Source organism: Vespa velutina, chromosome 1, assembly GCF_912470025.1.
Source record: "Vespa velutina chromosome 1, iVesVel2.1, whole genome shotgun sequence".
Taxonomy (NCBI): domain Eukaryota; kingdom Metazoa; phylum Arthropoda; class Insecta; order Hymenoptera; family Vespidae; genus Vespa; species Vespa velutina.
Window position 1 is genome coordinate 10,342,366 of NC_062188.1, and position 21,993 is coordinate 10,364,358.

At 30.4% G+C, this 21,993-nt stretch overlaps 1 protein-coding gene across 1 annotated transcript in view; it reads left to right on the forward strand.

The window, feature by feature from the left end:
* Positions 1-3,115: 3,115 nt before the first annotated feature.
* LOC124948328 (serine protease inhibitor dipetalogastin) overlaps positions 3,116-21,993 on the forward strand; it is a 47,216-nt gene continuing 28,338 nt past the window's right edge. Inside the window, exons 1-2 of the mRNA XM_047491787.1 lie at positions 3,116-3,267; positions 3,440-3,680. Of these exons, the coding sequence (XP_047347743.1) occupies positions 3,626-3,680 (55 nt within the window). The 5' untranslated portion in view covers positions 3,116-3,267; positions 3,440-3,625. The remainder of the gene's footprint in view (positions 3,268-3,439; positions 3,681-21,993) is intronic.

The window sequence follows — 21,993 nt, forward strand, 5'->3', positions numbered from 1 at the left end:
ACTTTTTCAGAAACAATTGATCAGAAACAAAGCGATTAAACAATAAAAATGAAAAAATTATTATTTTCATCGTCTGAATATCTATAACCATATAATTTAACAAAAATTCGATAAACAATTTCGAAAAACAATTTCGAAACTTTTTCATTAAAAATTGTACAAAATATTCATTTCGAGTAAATATCGTCAATGAATAAAATGAACCGGTCCATCGTGCGTGGTAACGCGTTAAAGGCCACAAGTGGGTTAATGGCGACTGACCTGAGAAGGAGAGAAAAAGACAAATATATGCGGGCAAATCGGGTGTACATACATACATATTTTGCGGTTGGCCAGATACGCCTCGATGGTTATGTCTGAAGTAGTAGGTACAGCATGGTTGATGTTGATGAACGATCCCCTCCGGAGTCCTTGATGAAGCAAAGATCGTCGTTGTTGCACGTCGCTGTTGGGGGCTTCCGAACGTAGCTGCACCTGCACCTTTTTTTCTTTCTTTTTTTTTTTTTTTTCTTTGACAACAACCAGTTCAACTCGACTGTATATTCTTTTTTTTTGTTTATTTTCTTTCTTTCTTTCTTTTTTATTTTTCGCTTCCTCATGTGTAACGATCGTTCACTCCTCTTTGAAAATGATCGGGAAACGGGAGCACGAAGAACGATTTCGTTGAATCTAGGAAAGTTCGTGTTAATGGAGTTCACTTATCTTCAAAATAATCCTAACGTCGACGGTAGTAAAAGCTTCGAGAATGATAATAAATGAATCGGTGTGATCGCGATTAGAGTGTTCGCTGAGCTAATTCATGTCAACGTATTTTTTCTACGTATATCGTATTTTCTTGATTGAGAGCAAATAAACAAACAAACAAAAATAAATGGAATCAGTGTTGATTTGACCAAAATTATCTTAATTAAATTTTTCGCATAATAACAGAAATACACGTATATAGAGATACGAGAAAATTTACTTTTACATTTCTTATTTTCTAGTTATTATCTTATCAATAGCATTAAACGAATATTAGACATCTATCTGTCTATATATCTATCTACATATATATATATATAAAACTATATATATAATTGTGTCTATATATTTATGTATAACGAGTTTGATATAAAAGTTACAAAATGAAATACTTGTCGTTGATCTCTAACGAAAGTAGTGATGTATCGTTATAATTGGTAATCATGACAGCTCGATTTTTCAAAGTTGAGTCCAATGGATTTGTACAAGTTGAATAAAGAAAAAAAGAAAAAGAAGAATAAATAAATAAATATGATTGCTCGTAAAAGTAGGAAAAGAGACTAATGTCGCCGTCGTTAAGAAACGAATTCCTCGTTTCTCTCGATCGTACGCTTAGAAAGTACATCTCAACTAATTGTAGGCGTTCGTACATAAATATTACATAGATACATACCAATACACGTGATCCTTCGATGACTATATAGATATATCTATCTATGTACGTATTCGAACCGGTAAAATCATTTATATTCTTTGATTGTTTAACGATTATGCCATTTAACCTTCATGCGATGTGCCTTTAATCGTACATTTTTTATTTTCCTCAAAATTTTTCGAAGGAAAACGCGTTTCTATCCGACCGTAAGACATACCGTTAGCTAAGACGTATGGGTCTATCTAGAAATACTCTAAAATCATTCCGTCGATCCTTCATGTTATTCACTTTGAATACCAAAATATCGAATAGCAATCCTTCGCGTAGCATATCGAACACGGAAAGTCTTTTCTTCGTCGAAACATTTTAATCGATTTTTCTTTATTATTAATTTATTATAAATGGAACGTCGTGATAATATAATTTTCTTATTACTTCCGCAATACTATTTACTCGATGATTAGTATAATACGTTATTTTCAAAATTCTTGAGGAAAAGTTTTTAAGAAATTAACGAATTATTTTAACGCGATGTGAGCTCTAAGTAATTGAGAATTTATTTTACTCATAAAACATAATTATAAATAAAAATTAATTTTAATAAAGTTAATAAAAATTATCATGATTTACGATACTTCATAATTTAATAATATTACGATCGTTCATTGATCGTTGCTTTTTAAATAATTACAGTGGTCATAGGTAACGAAAATAAAGTAAAACTTAATAAATAGGAGCGATACTGACCATTTCAGTATTATCCGTTTATAAAAAAATTTTTAAATTAACGAAATAATGATATTAATTTGAAGTGCAAAGAAGTCCTTTAAGTATATTGGCGAATGTTTGTCGATGTCCTAGAAGCAATATACGTATTAGGAAAGAAATCAAGAAGAGAGAGAGAGAGAGAGAAAGAGAGAGAGAAATATGAAGGCTATCGAGGTTAAAAGATTTGACAAATATCGGTAGTTCTAAAGGAAAGTATAGACCGAAACGAGCGATTTACCGTTCAGCAATAATTCTTTATAAACGTATATATTCGAATGAAAACAGAGCGAGTAATCGTAGATTTTTCACATCTACTTATGTACCATACTTACCAAAATGAGATCAGTTCATAGATCAATACGATCTAACCCTGAAATAAGGAAGACGTAAAAGAAACTTAGTAGAAGGAAGTAAAGTCATCTTCGGAAAAAAAAGCATAAGTCCTCGTTATCGGTCACGATCGGTGTCAGGACATCGTTCTTTGACCTCCTCCCCCATATGCATTGCTCCATCGAGAAATGGAAACATGACCCTTTAAAGAAGAAGGATAAAGAGGGAGATGGAGAGATGGTGGCCATTTTTGTCTCTGAAGAAGAAGCAGAAGAAGAAGAAGAAGAAGAAGAGAAAGAAAAGAGGAAAAAGAAAAAAGCGAATGTCTTCTTCGATGGTGAAGAAGAAAAAAAGAGAGAGAGAGAGAGAGAGACAGAGAGAGAGAGAGAGAGAGAGAGAGAGAGAGAGAGAGAGAGAGAGAGAGAGAGAGACTGGCCTAGAAACGTGCCAAAGCGTTCTCCGATGCGTTCACGAAGGATCTCCAGAGAGGCTACCACCTCCTTTCCATCTTGGACACAACAGTAGCTCTCTCTCTCTCTCTCTTTCTCTTTCTCTCCTTTTCTCTCTTCGTTTGGGGCATTGCCGACGACCATGGTAAATGGCCCATGGAGAGGCTCCGCGCCTCCAGTTGGAAACGGGAGCACGCCACGTGAAAGTAGGAAGGGGAGGCTATAGCCGGACCGACGTCGCTTCGTGCGCTTCAGTCGTTCGTGGACCTCGAAGGACGATAGAGGTCGAAGAGGACATTTCCTCCTTTTCCTTCCTGACTGGTGCTTCTTCTCTCTTTTTACCTCTTTCCTTTTATATCTCTCTGTCTTTGTCTCTCTGTATGTTCGTCTGTCTGTCTCTCTTTCGCTTTCTTTCTTTGTCTCTCTTTAACACCATCGAAGGTGATACGACGACTACGCAACAACGATTTTTTTTATCGATTCGGTTTACCAGGATTCGTCGTTCTTCGTGTTGAAGACGAGGAAGAAAAGGAAGAAGAAGAAGAAGAAGGATCCTTTTCTCTTCTCATCCTCTTATTCAAGTTGCAATTCTCTTAGGACGGCTCTTCCAGTTCTATCGACTTCCTCGGTCATCAATTTTTTTCTTTTCCTTAAGACGTCAGAGAGACTAAAGGGAAGGATGCATCGACAGGTATACCTCGTCGTTGGAGTCATCTTCCTGGGCTATCTTCAAGGTCGGTATCAGTTTCTATTGTTCATTTTCGTTTTTTTTCCCTTGCGATTTTATCATCTAAACATTTATTTCAAAATGTCTAACAGTGAACTTTGATTGTTTTTGTTGTTGAAAAATTGTATAGTATATTATGTCGTTATATTTATATTCTAAACACTTTTTGCAGAATGTATAAAGAATTTTTATTTTCCAATTATTGTTCTCTTACAAAAGAAGAAAGCGATGAAAGGAAAATTGTTGAACGGAAATATTTACTGGTGAAAAAGGTTTAACTTTCAATCGAGAAAGGTTTAACTTTCAAACGATACCGATGGAACAACAATGATGACCGATAATTAATTAATGAAAATTCTTTGGGAAGTTTTTTTTGTTGTTTTCTTTTTTCACTATCGATTACAATCGAACTCTCTTCGATCTTACTCGAAAGGATTCTTTTCATTCAGGAAGAATTTGTCTTTCTTCGTCTTCGTTTCTTCGTACTTTCCTCACTTTTCTTTTCTTCTTGATTTTTTCTTGCTCTCCTCGTCACAGTATATCAAGGTCGGTAATCAGATCTTTTGGCGAAGTCTTCGGCGGTGGTCATCTCGCTGGTAATTCGAGAAGTCAATGAAGATACGACCTTGAATGAAAAAAAAAAAAACAAAAAGAAACAATAAATGAAAAAACAGTACAAAATGAAACAAACAAACAAAAAATCATTATTCAACTTAACTACCGAGATGGTCGCATCGATCTGTAGATTCTTGACAGTGGATGGTCGAATAATTTTACACTCGATCAATTGAGAAACACGAAATCGATTCGAGCTAATGAGCTTATGGAATCGAAATGATTCGAACTGAGTAACTAAGTCTGAATATTTAGTTCATATTAATGATTTTATGTATTAATCAAGTAAACGTTATTTATATGTGAGTGTTGTGGAAGCACGCGAGAATGATTTAAAGTGAATGTTTCTCGAGTTACGTTTTGAGAAATTTTTATAAAGTTGTTTATCCGACAGAGCTCGACATTTTTATAAACGAGTTTCTCCTTTTAATATTATTTTCCTTAAAGATAAACCTCCTCCACGACAACAAGACTTTGTCATTCCAATTTTATCTTCGATCTTTACCATTTATAACCAAGTCTATATTAAACCTAGTAGGTGTATAAGTACGTAAATCAGTTGTAAAATATTAACGATGACTATTCAGCGCACTGAGCTGATTCATTCAATGCTCTTTCTCTCTCTCTTTCCTTTCTCTCTCCTCTCTATCTCCTTTCTCTCTCTCTTTCTCCCTCTCCCTCCTCGTCTTATTTCAAACATTTCTTTCACAAATTACAGAAGTAATATTTTTTTTTATAATCATTATTCATTGTTTCAATGTTAATTAAATTGAGTCATGGTATATCTTATCTTAAACAACATATGTAATATCTATACATATACATACATATTTCCTATAAATATAATTATCGGTTCAATAAATTGTCAAGATTGACCATAAGAAACTATTATGAGAAATAATTTTAGAACGGTTTTTTATATGTATAATAAACGGAGTGAGAAAGACTAATGACGAAGAAAAAAGACACACAGAGAAAGAGAGAAAGGGAGAAAGGGAGAGAGAGAGAGAAAGAGAGAGAAATATAGTGATGCACACGAATCTTCCGAGTATCTCCTTCTCTCTTCTACCTTCTTCCTCGCTAAATGGCTTTGCTCAGGGTGCCCATTGAATTCCCTGCAGGGAGCCAGGATCGTTCCTTGGCAAAAGCGGTGCTCTTTCAACGAGGGAAGAAAGAGAGAACCATCGTTTTTCGTTTTAATCTCTCGTACGTTCGCATCCTCGTGTACGAATCTCTGAGTAAAGAGAGAGAGAGACAGAGAGAGAGAGAGAGAGAGAGAGAGAGAGAGAGAGAGGAAGAGAGAGAGAGAAAGAGAGAGAGAAGACACGAGCTCGTTCTCTCTCTTTTCCTCTCACTCCCTCTCTCCCTATCTTTTCTTATTCCTTGATTCTGATATGGACCACTTGAGGAATATGCCAATGGCGTAGAATGAATTTTGAAGAAAAATACAATAATGGTTTTTTACTCTATTAAATTTTATATGAAAAAACAAACTTCGATTACAATGGCAAATATCAATTTTTTATATCGAATTTGATAATTGATAATCGAATTTGAAAACTTCGTAAATGTCATAATGCGCATCCGCTAATGTTATTGGTTAACTCTTTGTTAAGATAATATCAAACAAGAAATGAGTTCTTTCAACACGGCAATAAAGATTAATTAAATACTTGTTCTCGTTAAATCATTTGTTTAGTTTCCTTATAATTCGTCTTTGGATTCGTTGAATGTTGGAAAAAGTCTTCTTATAGTAGTCGTAAAAACAATACTTGCAGGATCATTTGGGTTTTAATGAAAGAGGATCAACGTAAGGTATACATAAGTATTACTTGTATGTGTATCGAGAATGATGACGAGTCACTAGTTTTATCGCAAATAAAATCAAATTTATTGCAGATATGATCTTTCGTCAGGAGTCTTAGTATGCTTGTAGAATGTTAGGTATGTACATATCTATCGGGTGAGTCACCTAAAACTGGAAGTGTGTATATGTATGTATATATATATATATATATATATATATATAAAAAAAAAAATCTATATATATATATATATATATATATATATATATATATATATATATATATATATTTTTTTTACGATAGGAAAAGAATTTCTAAAGAAAGAATATGTTTCGTTCGAAAGCAATAGAAAACAAATGTTTGATCTGATATATAATTGTTCTATAGAGAAAAAGATTCAAGTAGCGTTTAAAAAAATATCGATAAATTTATTATTTAAAAAACATATAATTCTAATGTAACAGTTCTTCATCATCGATATATATGTTTATTCGAATCTTATATATTATTCTTGAAAAATATTGTCCCATTATAAAATCTAACTGAGACATCTTGAAATTTAATTATTTTTTAGGTGAGTCACCTAAAAAATAATTAGATTTTAAAATATATATATATACATATATATATACATATATATATATATATATATATATATATGTGTGTATATATGTAAATACGTATATGTAAGTTAGTATGCAAGTAAGAAGATCGAAGAAATGAAGCATCTGTCGAACCAATTAAGAGAAAAAAAGCTAAAAGATTAAAGTTGCAGGAAAAACGAGTTACATCTATCTATAGCATTTTCTATTGGTTAAATCCTATATCCTTCTTTACCTTCTATTTACGCTACTGTGCTAAAGCTCATACTATAAAGGGTATATATTGTACAGAAGAATGTACTACGTGCGTGTATAGGTCCAACTCGTGCGTTCGACCCGGGCGCGTTACGTGCTTCACATAAAAGTCGTAAAACGACGAGTTAGTCGAGCTGACGCGCCTAATTAAGTATGCTAATCGGCTTTAAAATATGCCGTTAAGAAAGAAAGAAAGCTTGGAAATTCAAACGAATTGAAATAGTAAGGGTTATCGCGTTACATCGCTTTAAAACCGTGAGAACTAGAAGTAACGAGATAGAACGAAAAATTTTTCGCAATCTCGCTCGTGTACAAAACTGATTTACGACACCTATGACTGAACGACGAACGTATTTTTCTTCTTCTTTTTACTCTTCACAAGCTTTTATGGATGTTATCGGACATGTGCTACGATCTTTTCTGCCTTGTAAATTGGACTCTTCTTCGACTAGTTCTTTTGCAAGATAAATCATCTCGTGTAGAAATTTTTTACTGTTTAATCTTGAAAATCAAAGGAAGTCTTCTTAATCCTTAAATGTATCAGATTGCGATATTGTAACATGTTAATGTTTAATGTAGTTTTATATTAGTATTTTCTTGTGTTAGAAATATCTGGAATGAAGTCTGAGAAATTGTTAAACTGGTTAATTATTTCTATAATCATTCATAAAATTAATATATACGTTTGATAATATTCTGCTGATTATTCTTCCTTGAATTCTTTTGTAAAATAAATTATCTCGTGTAGAACTTCTTTACTGTTTAATTTTGGATATCAAAGGAAGTTTTCTCAATTATTAAATCTATATGGTTGCGATATTGTAATATATTAATGTTTAATATAGTTTAATAAGTTTTTTACAATTTAGTTTTTTATTAAATTTTCTAAAAAAGATTATAATAATGTCATATATCCATTATTTCTATTTTTTAATATTTACTTAATAACTGATGATATTTTTCTCTAGAAATTTCTAAATAAATAAATTATATATTAAAGGGTTAACGATTGATAACTAATACATTGACTGCCGAGCGAATTTTTTTCACGGATGTGATTTAATTAAAAGAAAAATATAAGGAAAATTTCGTTGTTAGAAATTTCTAAAATGAAGTTAAAAAAATTGTTAATTATTTGCATTATGATTTATGAAATAAGTATACACGTTCTGTCTTATATTGTTGATTTTTCAAGCTTAAATGATCGATAAATTATCTCGAGTTATTATATTTTTTGTGTTTAATTTAAAAAGCAAATATATATATGTTTCAAAAAAAAATATAATTTAATAAGCAATTTAATGTGTAATTTAAAAAAAAGAATATATATATATATACGTTTTAAACAAACGATAATTAATATATTGCCATCCGAGCAAATTTTTCGCAAATGTGATTTCATTAAAATGAAAATATCGGAATATATTTTTCTTTGGTTGTTAAGAATTATTAAAATAAAGTTCCAAAAATTGTTAATTATTTTCATAATTATTTATAAAGTGAATATACAAGTCTTCTCACATTTTGTTTATCGTCCGAGCTGAATAAACATATTTACGAGAGAATGCCAATGACATTGAAATTACGGTACTTCTTTTGAAAAGGAAATGAGAAACGGTAGAGATATATCTCATATAAGAACATCCGAAAATTTTTCGTCACTTGAAACGACCACACGCATTGTCTTTCTCTCTCTTTCTCTCTCTCTCTCTCTTCTCTCTTTACTTTTTTTTTTATTTTATGATCATTTCAGTATCGCCTTTTTCGTACAGTCACATCGCCGTTTCCTTCGGCAGACCTGATGCGACTTTAATTCTCTTCATCGTATTCTTCTCTCTCCTCTCTCTTTCTCTCTCTTTCTCCCTTTCTCTCTCTTTCTCTCTTTCTCTGTTCACTTGAGTACAGCTCGTTCTCTGACCGTTTGTCGGTGCAATTTGAAGCGGAGTACGCTTGTATGAAAGTAAAAGAGAGAGAGAGAGAGAGAGAGAGAGAGAGAGAGAGAGAGAAATAAAGAGAGAGGAAGAGAGGGATGGTACATTCGACAAGGCCACACAGCTTGAAAATTGTGCGCCTTTTTCGTCGCTCTTTCAGTCGCACATTGTCCACCTGATATAAAAGCATTCTACTTAACTTTTCCATTTTTTTTTTATTTTATCTTCTCTCTTCTCCCGTGATAAGCTTTTCACTTTATTTCGTCAATTTACAAAGTCATCGAGAAATGATATCGACTTTTGTTCCAGTAGATATAAAATTTATTTATAAATAAATATATATATATATACACCTTTTTCAAATATTTTCTTTCTAGTAACAAAAATAATATGTTTCAACAATAATATAATTATATCAAATAATTAAATCAGTTTGACGTTATACGTTGGAGAATTCTAAAAATGTATTAAAAAAAAAAAAAAAAAAGAGATAAAAGTAAAAAGGAAAGAAATAGAAAAAAATGTGAAGAAAATTGTTTAGGTAATAGCTCGTTATTGTTTCTCCACGAGATACGAAGTATACCGTCAATATTTTTCCTCCTACGTAATGATAAACAAGAGAAATAGAGAGATAGGTTGATAATAACGCAGGTTATAAATTAGCAAAAAAAGCAGAACGCTCGGGGTATGCAAGCGTGGAGTCAATTTGCTAGCCAAAGAGTTAATAGATGACGTTGGAAATTGACCATGATCGTTGGCTGAGCGATTTGATAATGACGTCACGACGATGATATTATGGTGTATCTTCTTCTCGTAAGGATCTCTACTTTTCTTTTTATTTGTCTTCTTCTTCCTTCATTCTCTCTATCTCTTTCTCTTTCTTTCTCTTTTTTTCTACCTCGATTTTTTATTACGAACGTGAAACGATGAAAATTTATTGCACGAAATGACGGCTGCTCGTCCATTACGCGAATTACGAGAGTACCACTTGCCGCTTTGTCGAATCGGACGTGAAGATTGGAATGTCTGAGGCATCGCCGAGTGCTTCAATAAAAGATGATCGCCTAAAAGCGTTACCGTTTCAGTTCGTTGACTTCTCACCGTCTTCGAACCCCATGACCCGCTTTCAATTATATCCGCCCTGTCGAAGGTGCGAAATTTAAACGATTTTTTATTTTCGTATCTTTTATATTTTTCGATCATAGATAGAATTATGTTCGTTTATTCAAATAAATACTATCGATTTAACTCTTCTTCGTAGTAACATTGACTATTTTAAAGCTAATTTAAAAATTGCTTTAAATTCAATTAATTCATCTTTTCTTTTTTCTTTTTTGTTTTTTAAGAAGATAATTTTACTGAGAACGAATATTCGAATTACAAAAATTTTGTCAACAATATAAACTTCATTTTATATCATTTATTTCGTTAATATAGTATATAGTAGTTATATAATTTTTATAGAGTTTGATAGAAAATATATAAAAAATATATATACTAATTGTTAAATAAATAGTAAAACAAAAATTATGTAGAAATTACATTATAATAATCCTTTTTCTCTTTTTTAATATATTTAATGGAAAACTAAATTATGTCATTATAATATTAGTTTATTATTATTAATATATAATATTTAATACATATATACATCGTGCATTAAACTACATTAAGAATTAATGAAATTTAAGGATTGCAAAATTAGTATTAAAATTGTTGCATGATAGAAGGTATCTTATTCAAGGTCTTATATTTTCTGATCTGACAAATACTCAGAGAGAGCACAATCGTCTTGGTAATACGTCCGGCGTGATTTACATTCAGAAAGAAAGAGAGAGAGAGAGAGAGAGAGAGAGAGAGAGAGAGAGAGGGAGAGAGAGAGGGAGAGAGAGGGAGAGAGAGAGATACCATTCTCAATTTAATCATCTCACCCGCTGCGTCGCCGATAATTAATTCATTACGTGCCACGCTCAGGGATCCATGATAATAAGTATCAATTACAATCGAGATTCTCTGGAAACTCGAAGACGACGTAGTACGCGTGCCAATCAGCTCTCTGAGAATCGTGCCGGTTAATTGATCTCGTGTTTATCTTCTTTTATAAGTAGTTCATATTATTTCTTCTTTCTTTTTTTTTTTTTTGTAAATTCATATCAACGTGGCCTTTAACAATAACAATAATAATGATAATGATAATAATAATAATAATGAGAAAAGGATTCAACGAATTAATTGATTTCGATCTTCGTTAATGTTAAATTTATTTTTAATTAATTTAAAAAAAGAAGAAAAGAATGTTTAAATATTAGTAACGATATTACGTGTATTTCGATCGTTTCTTCATTAATTTTCAATTTAATTCTGTCAATCGATAAAATTCGTATCCATTTATTTTGTTATTACGATATTACCGTGAATATGTATTTTCTTTCAGAATATATGTGATTTAAAAATAAATTATATATGATCAAGTGAAATATGTTAAGCGTAGGAAAATTTGACATAATGATCATATTTTAATCAATAATATTGATCAATTTACAAATATGAGAAGCGATATGGGATGAATTTAAAAAAAATACAATCATTTTCTCTAAAGTATATACATAATGTCTGAATAAAATTTTAAATAGTCGTATACATGCATATATACATATATGAATATACGATAATTTTTATAACAAAATTGAAGGGAAAAATTGACGGAAGAAATTAAACGGAAAATATCCATATGATAATTCACGTACGAAGATAAAACGCGTACTCTAATTTGATTTTCTCTTGAGTCGAATACGCGTTACCGTTATTCGAAAATACTCAGAAAATATTTGTACAGCCTGGTTTCTTGACACGAAAAGGTAAGACTTCACAATGGGTATAGAAACATGTACGCGAGACGTTTCTATTTACGTTCTCTATCGACGTGTGATCTAAATCCATGACCAATCGACGTTTTCTTTTTGAAGTCTTTTGTTCGTTTGTTTGTTTATTTGTTTATTTGTTTATTCGTTTTTTCTTTGTTATTAAACGTTAATTATTCTTATCGTCGAATGAAATTCGTTCTATATTATATTGAGCTTTGCATATGACATATTTTATTATTCGAAAGATGAATTGAAAACTCGTAAAGAGAATTACAAAAGCGGATCTCTCTTTGTAAATGTGTGAGATCAATGGAATAAACGAATACGATTTTATGTTAAATTCAATAGGAGAGAAGTCTTGCTCGCTCGCTCTTATGTTGCCATTCAGCTGAGAACACGTAGGTATCTAGCATAGAAGATGTTATCGAAATACTTTGTACTTTCATCGCCTATCGGGAGTATTTACACGTAGAGAAGCTCGTAGAAAATGTAAATTATTCATTAACTCAGACCGTGCGCGAATCATTTAACGTCACGATTCTATTAGATTCTGTTCGTGTGTTTTATTCTTTTCTATTTTTATTTTTATTTTTATTTGTCTTTTCTTCTCTCTACACGAAAATAATTTTTTGTCAATTGTAACGATAATCGTATTACGCTATTATTATATTCTCCTTTCTTTCTATTCTTCGTCAGATTAATTAATAAATTAGATTACTAGTTTTTTATCATTATTAGATTCGTCTTATAGTTGATTAGATAAACTCGTGCTATTTTTTATTTACATATATATACATATATCTACATATATATGATATTTATCGATATTATATATTATTGCTAATATATTGCACTAATAATTCAAGATTAGTTCTAACAATCTAGATCTCTGATTGCTTAGGAGATACCAGATGAAATTACATAGATCACACCTATCGCTAGAAATTAGATTAACTGTAACTAGATATCAGTTACTATTTCTTTCTTACTTTATTTCTGTAGATCTGTCTCTCTCTCTCTCTCTCTCTCTCTCTGTCTCTCTCTCTTTCCCTTTCTCTTTCTCTTTCTCTTTCTCTTTCTTGTTCTTTCTTATGATAATTATTTTCCCTTTAACATCGGAAGAACATAATTGCTTGTCATACTGTTTCGTTGACTATATCGAAAGAAAGGTCGAGTAACGCTTAATAGAACGTGACAAATAAATTCTATATATGTAAATATATATATTTTTTTTTGTTTCATTATAAAACGCTATCCAATCGATTCTAAGAGAAAGATCATTATCGTTTTACACGTAAGATTAATCCAAATTCAAGATAACTGCATTCGTGGAAATGATCGGGATGTACATAGGATAATTACTTTAGTGTTTAATGATCAGAATGAAATAAATAAAAGTAAAAAAAAAGAAAAAATATATATATAAAGAAAAAGAAAATATGATACTATCCTAATTATTCTTCCGAAGGTAACGAATCGAATATAGAAACATGATATTGATTATGATTTGGTATAATACGATAGAATTACAGATATAAATTCGAAATGATAGTGGCTAAATCCCCTACGCTCATATTACGATGTTTCATAATTCAAAATCTGTTTCTCGTAAATACGTTTAACGAGTATCTATATGCAACATTATAACTTCGTTAACTATGCATGGTTAATACTTATCGACCGATTGGTCTTTTCTTTCTCTTTCCGCTTCTTTTTTTTTTCTTTACGAATTAAGAACAAAAAAGAAGAAACGAGAACGCGAAAAAGAAAGAGAAACAAGAGACAGGAAATATCAAGCAATTTAATTAGAAGTTCTTGTTTGCAGCAAATATTTTTTCGCACCCTACAATATTCATATCAAATAATATAATGAACAATCGTTTTAATCATACCGAGTTTTTCAAACTTTTATCATTTAATCAGTTAAAAAACAGGAAAATATCATTAAGTATGAATTTAAATTTTCAATTTGAGCCAATTGAACGGTCCGATTAGATCACTGTTGTTTGTTCGGGAAAACAACAAAAGAGACCTTCGTCGATATCGAACAGATGTTTATTTGAATAATTGAATATTCTATTTGCTCTCTCTCTCTCTCTCTCTCTCTCTCTCTCTCTCTCTCTCTCTCTTTCTCTGCTCTGTTCGCTTTATTTTGTATCCTGCGATCGACAACAGGCAAGCAGGCAGCAATGTTTTCGTTCGCTTTGACACTACCGTTCCGAATCGATGCGTTTGATTAAGCTAAGAGCAAGCACATCTACAATTTCAGAAGCATAGTATATATATGTATATATAACTCGTCCATCTCGCTATAATAATTACGAGCAATGCTTTGATCAGTCAATGCACTGAGACCAATTTGGTCTCTCTCATTAGCCACGGGAAATTTGCATGATGTAAACGTAAACTCAGATTGATAAATCGTCCATTCCCCGTTTCGTGCTCCACATCTTCTTTATTTTTTTGCTTTATTAACCGTGTAAGAATTCGTGTTTCCAGTTTCATTCTCATATCTAAACTCGTTATTACTTGTACACTTGCCTGTTTTACTCCAATTGCTCCTGAAGAGAAATGTTTTCGAGAAAGAAGAAGCGGTTAAATCCTTTTTATAGGACGTAATATGAATCGATCAATTTTCTATAACGTAATTAATAATTATTTATTAATATTAATTGTGGTAATGCACTTAATAACATATATGGGTTATCTGAAAGAACAGATCTGAATAAATTAAAAAAAAAAAAAAAAGATTAATCGTTAAATTCGATCTATTACGTTGTCCATTGATGAACGATTAAGATGATCGATGAATTGGATACAATATTATAACTCGCAAAGAATTGCTATTCTGGAACGTCGATTATTAAATCGTTATTGAATTGAAATCAATTACCGAAAGGATCGAAGTTCCTTTAGGATCTTGAGTGAATAAACAAAGATACAATTTTTTTTTATCCGATTGACGAATAAGTTATTAAACGATCTTATACGTCGAGATATTTATTGAATCGATTTGTTCACGACAAGACGAAGTACTTAAATGACAAATCGTCTAATTGATACCCGATAGAGTTTTTCATGATTGTTCAAAAGCGAAGAAAACTAGTCGAGTTTTTCTATTTCCGACGAAAGACGCTATAAGCGATCGGTCAACCGGCCAAGCGCATTTCTACCGTCATCTCATAGACCGTTAGTATCTATCGTTCGATTCCACGACTGACTCAATTCACATTATTCGATTTAACATTAGTTCGCTGACTGGAAAACACGTTGAAAGCGTTCAGTGATTGAATTTTGATTGCACGATCGTCGATTAAATTAAACGACTTAGGTGTATGATTAAAAAATAAGAAACAAGAAAGATTAAACATCTTTCTCTTCATCGGGAAAATTAATTCGTCCAACGCAAATGACGATTTCTAATTCAAACGGCGAATGTAGTTTGCTGATTTGAAGGCACAGTTTGATTTCGAACGAATGATCGTCGGTAATACTGAACGATCTACGTAATTAGAAAAAAAGAAACGAATGAGAAAATTAGTTCATCTAGATTGAGAAATTTAATTCGATTGAGGAAAAAATCGATATATAATCGACAAATGAATTTCATTCGCCAACTCGGAGACTCATTGAACGTATCTACCGATTGAATCTTGATCATCAAATGACAATCTGCGTAATTAGAAAAAAAAATCACGACAAAAAATAAGATTTTTAAAGTAAATAAATGTATCTAATTCGAAAGATAGATAGATAGATAGATAGATAGATAGATAGATAGATAGAGAGAGAGAGAGAGAGAGAGAGAGAGAAAGAGAAAGAATAGCAACTGGAATCGATATCGATCACGTATGAACGCGTTCAAAAAAGTCTCACGACGTCGATTTCGATTAATTACGTGATTAGTACACCACCTGCGACATGATCTTACGGTCGTATCGTATACGGACAGTACGGTTTCCTCGTTGTTAGCACGAACGAGTGTAGATAGATTTTATCGTTCGGCAGACACCGTACGTGTCGTGCACGGAAGTTGAAAGAGAAAAAGACATATATATATATATATATATATATATATATATATATATATATATATATATCTTATGTCTTTTATAATATATAATATATAATATATAATATATAATATATAATATAATATATAATTATTGCATATATAATATACATTATTAATAATAATACTAATATATATATTATATATGATATAATGCATAATATATAATTGAAACGAAATATTATATACATACAGACACAGACACACATACACATACATCTGTCTTTTATATTTTTTATTATACATATATAGTATTTTGTTTCAATTAAATAAACCTGCTTCTCTTTGAAATCCAAAGATTAATTTTTTCCTTTTATTAAATATATTTTCTTCGATCAATTACGATCGATAATGACGACGATGACTAATTTGCTTGTACGAAATTACTATTCGAGCCATATTTCCTAGATCCTCTCTATACTAGCATGATATCTTAATGAGCTATATGAACGTCAGTCATTAAGTAGATAACATCTATCGTTCGTGCTGAAACACACTTCCTAATACCGCCTATGGTGTTTCTAACGCCTATAACAACCAACGATCGGTTTACAATTAGATGAATATTGATTGCTTACCATTGGAATTTCCTAATGGTACTTGGCCAATTTGAATTTCATAGTAATCACGTAATAACGGATTTTCTCTTCCTTCCTCCTAGCATTGATTAGATATCTTTTAAGAGTTATTTATATATCCATTTTCACACAGACATTTACTCTTGAAAAGTTGCTACTAATATTTTCATAAAAGGGATTGCATTTTGGAGTACATGGTTTGAATTAAAAAAATTTTTTTTATTTGAACGCTCCTCTTTTTCTTCAAATTTTTATTTATGAAATTATTTTTTTAGAAATAATGGTTCACTATTTCGCGGCTCTAAATCACTTATCATTAATTCGATACCACTTTAAATGAATGCGTAATTATAACATATTAACGTTATAATATAATTTAATACGTATATGTGATATATACAATTTTTTATTTAGATTAGATTAAATTGCTATTATAAAAAAGAATCTAAAAATTTCTAAAAAATTTTTTTAAATATAAATGTTTATTAATATTAAGATTAAGAATGTTTTCTGTATTAGGATTACAATAGTATCGTAATACGTATATTTTGCAAAACGATCTATCGGTCTATGTAAATTTAGAATGTGATATTTCAAATGACATTTCCTCTCGAAATTAAATTACATAGTTTCATCCACTTTCTGTCGTTTCGTCAAGAGAAATCAAGAGAGAGGTTAAAATAGAGAGAAAGAAAAAAATAAAAAAGAGAAAAGGAAAAAGAGAAAAATAGAGATACATGCATCCAAAACTTAAGCACCGAGGCGAAACGATGTAACCTCGTAATTTATGCGCATAAAAGATTTTACGTATTCGTACTAGAGGATTACTCACCGTACGGTACGGTATTTACGCTCGGCTGATAACACACTCGCATCACGTTTTTTTGATGTCAGTCGACTCTAAAATAAGGAACGACGATGAAAAAGGAGAGAGAAAAAGAGAGGGAAAGAGAGAAGCAAAAACGTCAGTTTAGACTGCAAAATGTTGCTCGGACTTTCGACGCTTCGTTTACGACGTAGCTACTACGACCTATTTGCTTTCTTCCTTTTTGGTTCCTTCTCCATAACGGTTCGCTTCCTCCACGCCAATTTACGAGATTTAAACCCTTCTCTTTGTCTTGCCAGTTCGTTAAAGAGTTTAGAGGGATCTAATCGTCGTTTCATTCCCAACGAGATTGAGAAAAGGGAATTAGATGATTGTTAATTTGGTCTTAATTGTAACTCGAACTTTCTATAATAATTTTTTTATTTATTTTTTTTTTATTTCTATTTATTTCTTATTTTTGAAAAGAGAAAGAGAGAGAGAGAGAGTGTGTGTTCTTATCTAATTAAGTTCGAATTTAATAAGATTTGGACATATTAGATTACGCACGGTCAAATAAAAGAATATATTTTATTAGTATATATTAATTCTTATTTTATTTTTAAGTAAAAAGAAAAAAGAACGAAAAATGATTTAATTTTTTGAATATTTATATTTGATTGATTTTAAATCAATATAATTTAAATAATTAAAACAAACTTAAAAGGGATAAAGAATAAACATAGAAAAAAATTATGCATAATAAATATTAAAATTTTGAAAACAATTAAACGTACACATACGTATCAGTGTCTTTGGATAGATTAAATATTATTTCGTTCAATTTTCATCGAATAATATCGTGAAGGACTGTAAAGTATACCAACAAATGACTACACTTTCACATTCTCGAAAAAATTCAGGAGAGAAAGCTTTCCAAGGGAAAAAAAAGAAAAAAAAAAATTGAAAGGAATGATGAAAATAAAAAAAAGAAAAAAGAAAAATGTGGATTAATCGTTGTTCTAATCCGGTTAGTCATCTAACAAATGTTTTACTAACTAAGGCTGGTCACGATTAACAGAGAAACTCACTCAGTTACGTTCAATGCAATGATCGCATGATAATTTAAAAGACGAAACGATCGCGAAACCCTGACCTAGACGCAAAGTAGGTATGGAGGTAAGGCCGTGCTCGTCGCTCGACGAGTAAATGCACTCGTAATTAATCGTAGATAGCTATAGAAAGATCAAAGCTATTCGTCTGGTTTTAGTTTTCGCCGATGAATTATCAATGAAGAGAAAATGTATGTTTACATACGCAGGAAAGATCATATCTTAATGTATGTATGTATGCGTATATATATATATATATATATATATATATATGTATGGATGTATGTATGTATGTACGTGTAAGCTTTTATGTGTTGTCGACGTTGATCCTTGGTCACGAAGTCCTTCGTCTCTTCTCTGTTAACTAGGTATAGAGGTGAGAGCTAAGTCACGTTTTCTTCTTCATTTTCCACGGGAAACGATTTGTCATGCACTTAAACAGTGATGAAAGCCGAAACTCCATGACCTCACGCTTGAAAGGTCGACACAGGTCTTTCCTGTGATCACTCATGAAGGTAAAGGTCGTGTTGGAAGGCCGTCTTGTTCGCTTCATTCACTTTCTTATACTCCTTTGAGATATATTATTAAAGAGATTTTGTTGGTTATAAGATTTTTAAAGACATAACGATATTGTTCGATTGCGATTAATCGAATTAAATTTCAATTATATATCATTTGATTTTTATACGCGAATAGAAACAGAACAAGATTATTTTAACTAACGATATGAAATTAAAATAAAAAATCGATTCGTTTTTTCTGTAATTAGTTTGCGCGAATTAAATGTCTTTAAATGTAGGTAGATACTTTTACGAGATAATTATAGTGAAAAAATGTCGATATTGCATTTTAAAGGAGAGACTTTATATTTGGTATGACGTTTGATAAGTTTCTATGATTCTTCTTTATAATCTAATATTTGTTCGTGTCTAAAAATAAATTATATAACATAAGTTTTTAAACAAATACATTTTTCTTTCTCGTATATAAATATAAATTATGTGATATAAGTTATAAACTAATAATAAGAAAATTTTAATTGGTATACTTTAATTATACATTATAACAATATTATACTAATAATAATAAATGACATACTTAACAGACATATGTATGTACGTAGGATATTTTTGAAACCCTACCTAATTAGATTCACACACTTTTGATTAACACGAATTTTATTAATAAGATACTATAACTAGGATGTAATATCTTGGAAACTATAATTATTTTTTAGAACTGTGGCCTACTCAAGCCGTTTTTCACTAATCTTTTCTTTGTAATATTCTTCTCGTTATTCTCGTTGATCCATTCAGGATCTGGTTGACTCAGGACAATACATAATTCTTTTAACTCACTCATTACTCACTCATTCTCTCTCTCTCTCTCTTAAACTCTCTCGTTTTTTTCCATAAACAAACGTTCCTCCCAAAAGATAAATCATGCTCTCTTTGACTACCGATCGGCTGATCTCACACATACACACACCACTAATTAGTTCTAGAACTTTCTATCAGCATATCTCACACACACATGACTAACTAGTCTGGAACCTTCCATCTCTTCGTTCAATTATCGATCGGTATATCTCTCATATGCATACACACACACAATTAAGTAGCTCTGACCTTCAAACCCACATATATGTATATATTTTATATATATATATATATATATATATATATATATATATATATGTATATATATAAAAGTATATATGTTTATATAATTAATATATATTATTAATGTTAATTATATATATAATTATATTTACACACACACACACACACACCTACATATACATATAATTTAAATTGATTGTTAAATTAATTTTGTGATAGGAGAAAATTAATTTAAATGGAATTAAATTTAAATTTAAATTAAATAAAAAATAAACTATATATATAGAGCCAAGGATTTGTCTTCAAATTATATATAAAGTTACAAATGACGACTTTTACCCTGAGACGATTTTATCTTATTTAATATGAAGGAGTTTAACAATAAAGTTGGACATTCGACATACTCGTGTTCGATTGACGACCTTCGTTAATAATTATTCTCTTCCGTAGCTCTCTCTCTCTCTCTCTCTCTCTCTCTCTCTCTCTCTGTCTTTCTCTGTCTCTCTCTGTCTCTCTCTGTCTCTCTTTAATTTTTCAATGTTCCCGTCATCTTACCTCGCTTAACTTTAATTAACCTTAATGTACGATTTCCCTTAAGCATGCGAGCAGAATTAAATTATTATGTTTGTTACTCGGTTGCATAATCACGTCCTACTTCGTTTAGAATCGTCTAAAGAAAGTTAAGATTGATTGACCCAACATGAGTTTAACAAAGCTATTAACTAACGACTTACATACATGTATCACTTTTACTATATTTACTTTGTTCTTTTTGAGAAAAATTTAATTGATTGATTTTATTCGATTAATTTCGTTTGAGTTCATTTTTTTATTGACTCATTTCGCTTCCTTTATGTTTAATTAAATATATTCATATATAAAAATACATGTGAAATAAATAATTCATATTACTTAATTTATATTGCTATTTTATAGAAATGAAATAGATACATTGTATACATATATATTACATTATATGTATTTATACATTATATGTATACATACATATACATATGTATATGTATGCATATAGTATATAATAAATATATATGAACTGCTTACTTGCCAAATCGATTAACTCCATGAAACAAAAAGTGGAGGAAAAAAATGTGATGGAATAATATCAATTGCTTTTTAAAATATAAATTCAAATAAACATTGTAAAATGTATAAATGCAGATGTAGCTTTCATCTAACGAGAGATAAAATAAATTAGATAGGATAGTCTAAGAATAATTGTTATTACTGAAATAAATTATTTTTTATACAATGATCAAAAATATTTTATCATTTAATGATATTAGATAAAAGAAATTAGGAAAATTTATTATGAATATAAAAAGGGAAGTCTCTATTAACTGTTTTAATACTATAATTTAAAAAAATTCAAAAAGTGGAGTTAATCGATTTAACTTGTGAACGGGTCATATTATATGTACATTATAAATAAATAAATAAATAAATAAATAAATAAATAAATATATATATATATACATATATATATACATATATATAGCAATAATATAGAAAAATAAAAGTATTATATTAGAAATTGTTACGTTTTGTTGCATAATTCAAAATAGTCGATTTTTGGTCAGACCATGAAGCCTTTATCAGAAATTGAACATGAGCAACGTGAATTGGGAAAAGAACGAGGCAAGATAGACAGAGATTAAAATAAAGATTTCAAATTGCTTATCTTTTCTGCAAATGGTGTACATGAATGCCTTCTCGTCTCAATGAATTAGTCGAACAACGTTCATTAGAAGTTCTGAGAGTATACAAATCGTTCAACTAATCGCAGATTCACTAACTTTTGGTAACAATCTTATAAATTTATAAGAGTCTTTATAAAATGTGGAAATCACAGACTGACTTATCAACTGAATAACGGTATTATAAAACATTTAATGCAAATCTATTATTTAATTATGGATTTTATAGAATGCAGAATAAGAAATTGTTATTTGGTTATTAATTTTAAGAACACAGAATTATTACTTGGTTACTGATTTTACAGAATACGGAACATGATCTTAAGAACTAATCACAAATTTACTAT